At 40.1% G+C, this 6,640-nt stretch overlaps 1 protein-coding gene across 2 annotated transcripts in view; it reads right to left on the minus strand.

Annotated features, from left to right (window-relative positions):
* The window catches only part of LOC108685842, a 118,994-nt gene that overhangs the window by 42,974 nt on the left and 69,380 nt on the right, over positions 1-6,640 (minus strand). The window contains exons 10-17 of one of the 2 annotated variants that reach the window (XM_018190836.1): positions 5,813-5,989; positions 5,453-5,678; positions 4,937-5,238; positions 4,349-4,573; positions 4,097-4,270; positions 3,807-3,968; positions 3,468-3,710; positions 3,136-3,366 (exon numbers count right to left, since the gene is read on the minus strand). In XM_018190836.1, the coding sequence (XP_018046325.1) occupies positions 3,136-3,366; positions 3,468-3,710; positions 3,807-3,968; positions 4,097-4,270; positions 4,349-4,573; positions 4,937-5,238; positions 5,453-5,678; positions 5,813-5,989 (1,740 nt within the window). The remainder of the gene's footprint in view (positions 1-3,135; positions 3,367-3,467; positions 3,711-3,806; positions 3,969-4,096; positions 4,271-4,348; positions 4,574-4,936; positions 5,239-5,452; positions 5,679-5,812; positions 5,990-6,640) is intronic. The other variant, XM_018190843.1, reaches the window with a different exon arrangement.

The following is a 6,640-nucleotide window of genomic DNA, read 5'->3' on the forward strand; positions in this document are numbered from 1 at the left end:
GTACTCGCCCGACTGCAAAGAGACAAATAGCAAATGTAACATATTGCAAAGAAATCATAATTCCTCAAAATGAACTTGCAACTTGCTAAACAAAGATCACTAGTACGATCGTGTGTGTTCGTGAGTTTCGAAAGAATTTTGAAAGTAATGTGAGAGAAGTCAGTCGAATGCAATAAAGTTTGTTTTGTTCAGCTACTCTACCAGGCAACTTTCATTCACTATTACAATCGTTTTGTTCTGTACTTACTTAGTTTTGTGATGGTCGGCAATATAAACCCCATCCGCGGTAAACACCGAGCGCTATTACCGAAAAAAATCTCTCTTTCGCACCCATCTCTCATTCTTTCTCTCGCTCTCTCTTTCTCTCTTTCTCTCTCTCTCTCTCTCTCTCTCTCTCTCTCTCTTTTTGTGCCGCATCTTTAGCGTTTCTCCATTTTTTCTCTGGCAAGAGAAACTCGAGATAACTCGGCGCCGAAAGATATTCGTATACTTCTCACGTTCGCTGAACCTTCCTCTTTTTTTTCACCTGTTTTCTCATTCTTCCGACTGACCACCGTAAAGAAATATAAAACTAATCGAAAATTTATTGGATATCATGATGGAATTATATTGAATAGGAACAGAAGGATCATCAGTTGTGCTGGTCAAATTAAACCGAGACAATCTATATAATAATATACAAAAAGTATTAGAATTGCAGTTATGTATGCAGTTATGTGATCTTCTGATTTTTCTTTCAATCGATTTCTTAGGTCGAAAATACAGAGATTGCATCAAGATGCATACATAATTAACATGATTGAAAAATCCTAAAAGGATATAAATCTAAGAAAGATATAATTTACACACTTCTTTCGCAAATATAAAAATTGCATAAAAGACTTTTGGCAATTTCTATTAGTTGGTCGAGCGTCCTCTTTCTATCTCAAATATATGAAAGACGAAATATGTATATGTATATCGTAATTGTTATCACTTTAACACACTTTAACACAATTCAAATCCTGTTCCGCAATTCGATGAACGAATCACGCGCAAGAGGATTTCCAGAATTGGAAATCTTTCCATGGTTTTATTTTCTCCTTGCGAGTTTAAACTTCGCGATGAAGCCCACTTAATCCCACAACGTGGGCCGCATCCCAGCGACGCACGTAATTCCCTCGGTCGGGAGTCAAATAAAATCAAGCAGGAAAAGGTTCGTCCATCAAAATGTGCCGTTCGGCTGGTATATCTCGTCCGAAGGTATCGCATAAATCATTCAAAACACTTGGCCGCGCCTCGGAATAACGCCAAGGGCGACCTCGTAAAATAACAGATTTCATCGTTCTTTATGGATGTTCCGGTTGCAACGGTACGAATGCGGTACGGAAAAACTACATAGATATATTATAATGTTTAATATAAATATACTATTAGAAATGAAGAGTGTACCGCGTGGGTAAACGAGCTGAAAATGAAAAGCAAACGGTTAAAATCATGATGTAACACAGGTGATGAACGCATAAAGAACTGGAATGGGTGGAAAACGGGGGTGCTGCGGATAATGATAAATGAAATAAAAGAACACATATATGGCATTCCATCGGTGTGCAAACATACCGTAAAATTTTATTCGAAATTTTATTATTTTAATTGTTTCGACTTTTGTTTTTTTTCACCGATCAAGACATGTTAATTTTTATTCGTAACATTTAATCTATCTCGCCACTTTCACAAGTAACGTCAAATTAGCACCTATAAATAAAATACTTGCGAAAATTCTTAAAACGGGATATAACTATCAACAATTGCACAAATAGATAAATAATGATAAATAATTTTTTTACGCGATTATTAAAACGCCTTTTGCGGTATGCTGTCATTACAGAATAAAAACTTAACGACAATGGCGAGAAATACAATACAAAATCATCAACCTGAAACATACAAATCAACACAGTTCGGGATGCAAAGCACATTGAACGCGTGGTGCATTGCCGTGGGCGAATATTGAATGTAAATTGTTCCCACAATCGAATATCGATAACACAATGTGTTTGAAATAAATCATAAATATATTTGGCATAAATTCGCGCTAAAAATGAATAAAAAAGGCTGTGTACAAATAATCTAAAAAATCAGTCATTGTATTATATAAATACCATTTGCAGTAATATTTAAAAAAAGAAAAGGTAACGTAAGAGTACCAATTATAAAATATAATCTATAAATATGAGATGAGATAACGGACTTAACACAAATGGACTACATCATGCAGGCTTATAAGTAGATATTTTGCGAATTATCATAGCTCTAAAAATTCCAACACGATCCAATATTTTATTATTTCAATATAAATGTGCTAAATTTATGCTTTGATGTCTTGTAAAACAATCACACATAAATGGCAAGTATATGAAAATATTTTTTAATACTATGTCGATGCCAATTATGTTTCCCAAAATTCACTCTGCCAATTTTACCAAACGACAAACTTGTGCGTGCACACGAAAAAGAGAAAAACATATAAAATAAATGACAGACAGTTTTATCACTTTTTCTGATTTCTAATACACAAAATGGAACACAATGTTTCATGCTATTATTCGACGACACTCACAAATGTATAGCTGTCGTATTTAGTATTATATATGTATATATGAAATGCAACAGGGACGGTTACTTCACTTTTTATAGACGGAATCTCGTTAGAAAATATGCATTCACATTAATGCATTCGTATGCACATTAATGTTTTGTTTAATCAACGACAAAATATTAAATTCGCTCGTGATTTGCAAGCTCAATGATCGAATACGGTTAGCTGAACCGAGAATAATTCGATTGCGCGTTATTTCGGCTGTATACGTCGACCGTCTCGAAGACACGCGAATCGCGGTGAAATTTAGCAGAGGCAAGAGCCTTGAGTCTACTGCTCCGATCAGAGTGACCTAATTAAAAACTCTCGGATTTAACGAGGTTATGCATTTGCTTCAAGTCCTCGATCAAATCCATATGCGGTGGCTCGGTCACATTAATCTTACGCTCGCGGAAATACTCCCGTCTCTGTTTGTGGCTATCCACGATCGAGGAAGCGGTCGCTGCCTCGGTATCTCTATCTCTCGTAGCCTCGGTCCGGTCATCTTGATCGCTCACCTGGACAATACTATCTGGTATTGGCAGCGGTTTGGCCACGCCGATGCGAACGGTCCCCTTCGGGGCGCCTTTAAGGGCCTGCACGGCCTGGTCCAGTGTTGCATTCTCTAATCCGATGTCATTCACAAACAGAAGCCGATCGCCCGGTATTAACTGCCCGTCGACCTGTGCCACTCCGCCAGGCACGAGCGATCGTATTACTATCACAGTTTCGTTGGGGTTCATTGGATCCTAAAAGCGAAGACGAGCGGAAAACAGGTCGAACAAATTATTACAGATTCTCATCGAGATCGCGAAGAATCATCCCGTACTACGGAAAAAGACGTTCGCACCTGATAATCCAAAATGGAGAACCCAAGGCCCCTCTCTCCTTTAACCAATTCGATAATTTGCGGTTCGGAACTCCACATCGCCAGACCGGTTAGCGGTTCCAACGAGCGCGACTTCATTTTATTCAGACTCGCGTCGGTCACCGTGGCCGTGGTCGTCGTCGAAGCCAAGGAACCGTCCGACTTTGCTTTCACAAGGCGATCCATCGTGGGCAACAAGTTTTGCAGAGACCCACCGAGGATACTCTACGAGATAACATAGATTTTTGCCGTAGTTTTCTTCTCTTAAAGCGCGATTTAACCGTTCGACAGCAGGACATCGCGACCACTTCGTATACTCACTCTAGTTTGGAAAGCGGCTTGATGTTGAGCGGTGTCGATGGGGCAAAGTGGATCTTGCGAGGCGATGTTTCTTCCGCAAACCATGCGAACGTGTATAGGCAACTCTTTCAGCACGCTAACCACTTCCATATGATTGATGCCCAATAAACGATAGCCGTTTACCTTCAAGAAAGTACGATATCGATTTAAGACATATTGCTCGTGAGAATGGAGCGTTTATCGAGTACTTTTGAAGGGAAGATATTATAGAGCTAAAGAGCTTTGCTAAAAATATATGAAAATTCGATAACCTCTAGCAACTCGTCGCCGGAGCGCAGCGTGCCGTTTTGTCCGACAGGGCCCTCCGGCAGGATCGAACGTATATAGTGATGAGGCCTTACTTCTTGACCGTTCTCCACATCGACCGTTCCCTCTAAGCTAATACCAAGACCACTACCTTCGGCAAACTTCTTCAACTGGGCAACCTATTCAAACGATAAGGAACCGAAAGAGACATCCTTTCTCTGCGCGTTCTTATCTTACGATGAGATTGCGGTACTTACGACTATCTCGGTTTCTGGTCCGACAATCTTCTGCCATTTCGCTTTGATTGCCGCGCGAATTTGAGGCGTGAGTTCGCTCGATGGATCACTCAATAAGGCTTCAACATTGGTCGCCTCGTCCTGTTCATCAGATGTTCTTAAACGTTCTCCTTCTTGCAGAATTGCACTGTCCATGGTGGTGTGAGATTCGCCTTCTGGCTCTATTTCAGTAGTGGTCTCTCCATCCTGGGGAAAAAAACGTGCGCAAATGTAGATTTAATAATTTCAGTAGTACGAAATAATAATAACAACACGAATATAATTATATCAAAGCTTTATATTATATTAATTATATATTATATATTAAACAATTATATATTAAAACAATAATTTCAATAATGCACAAATAATATAATTAAAATATATAAAATATATAAAATATATAATTTGAAATTTATAATTGAAAAATTTCCAATACGCACAACTAGATGAAGAGTAAAATTTAAATCAATGTATGCAACTATAACATACATTAACGTATAATATATAATTAATACAAAAGTACATTTTGCCTTTTTTTATTAAGTTACAACTGTTAATTGAACGTACTGCGCTCATGGGAAAACTAGGTAGGCTCGTTATCGACGGTGAACTCGGCTGAGGTAATCTCAATTCGCTTGCGGCGATCGCTTGTTGAAGTTGCTCGAACTTTGGTCCACGAAGGTATCGCTCCAAGCAGAGGGTCACCGTCTGCCCTGTGCGCCTTAACACTTCAACGGCTTCGTGATTAGTGTAACCTTGCAGGGAATGTCCGTCGACCTCCACTATTCGGTCGTTAATCTGGATTTTATTGCTCAAATCGGCCGCGCTACCCTCGCTAATGCTCTTAACGAAGATTCCAGAGAGCTCTTCTGCAAGAGAAAATCAAAAGTTTTCATCTGGAATCCCTAAAGATATAAGAATTATCTGATTGATTCGCCTCAATAGCAGCATTGGGACTCGCCCGCATATTTTGATTTTGAATACACAATTCTTTCAGCTACTTTGGCGTGCTTTCAAAACATCAAAAACACTCGATATGTATGGACGTATTCTCGATATGTATGACGTCGAGCTTTTCCTTACCTTTCTCGCAAACGTATCCAGCGATAGTAATCCCGAGACCGTAAGCATCCTTCGTGAGATCGACTTCGAAGCGCTCCATCTCTGGCAGTGAATTAATGTCGAGGGGCTCCATGGTGAGCACCGGGAGATCCTGGAGCTGCACCGGAAGTGGCATCGCCGGTATAACTGGCATCGCTCCAATTGGCATTGGGTTGCGTACCACGTCCATGATGAGACCGGGTCTTGTCTGAAAGGAAACATTTTTCCATGTCGCGGTACTTCGATGACGAGGATATGATATCGGCGTGGAAAGAGGAAGGAAGGTGGAAATGGGCCGCGTCGTGAACGCGAAAAGAAATACGTGTTCGGTGCGACACTCACATGCATTTCAATGTCGGACTCCTGCGAATACATATAGCCATTGTCGTAGCTGCTGTCGCCCCTCTGCACGTGCCGCATGTTATAGCTCTCCGGTACGCTGTGCACCAAATGTCTGTCCAGCTCGTCCGGATCCCCCAGGATTTTCGTAGGTACGATCGGGGCGTGACTTCCGAGGGCCTGGAAGTATCCCGGAACGAGAAATTTTATGCGTCCCAATGCCACCTATGGGGCTTCACCCTCCCCATCCCCTTGAATTTATAGGAGACGAGCGCGCATTTCTATGCCGCGCGACGAGCGTGTTTTCCAGGATTTTGAATTTCCAACAATGTGTGGAAATTTCAATCTACCGGAATAAATAAAAATGTTAACCGCCCTCGGCTTTTTGCGGCAAATCTCGTAGAATTTCTCACGGAGATTACATCGGATTGTGCGTGGAATAATAATTATGGGCTTCAACGCTATCGCAGTGTACCATTCAATTTATTCTTGTATCTAAAAGCAAACTTTATTGAGGTATAATTAAAAAAAAAATAACGTTTATCGTTGAATTGAAAAAAATATCTTCAACAATTTTTACAGTTAATTGAGAATTAATTAAAGGATCGCTTTCGGAGCGCTGGCTCGTAATGCATCATTTTTTATGATTTCCTTTTTATGTTTTTACAGATGTCAGAGATTATGTCACGTGGATTTTATCTTGGCTCGCAAGAATCGTGACAGATCTCGAGGGAATTTTGCCGAGCCTCAACAAGTGATATTTACAAGTCGACAAGCAGCGAGGGACAGTTTGTTACTCTTTCAAAAAAAAAAAAAAAAAAAAAAAAAAAA

The sequence above is a fragment of the Atta colombica genome, unplaced genomic scaffold, assembly GCF_001594045.1.
Source record: "Atta colombica isolate Treedump-2 unplaced genomic scaffold, Acol1.0 scaffold100, whole genome shotgun sequence".
Lineage (NCBI taxonomy): Eukaryota > Metazoa > Arthropoda > Insecta > Hymenoptera > Formicidae > Atta > Atta colombica.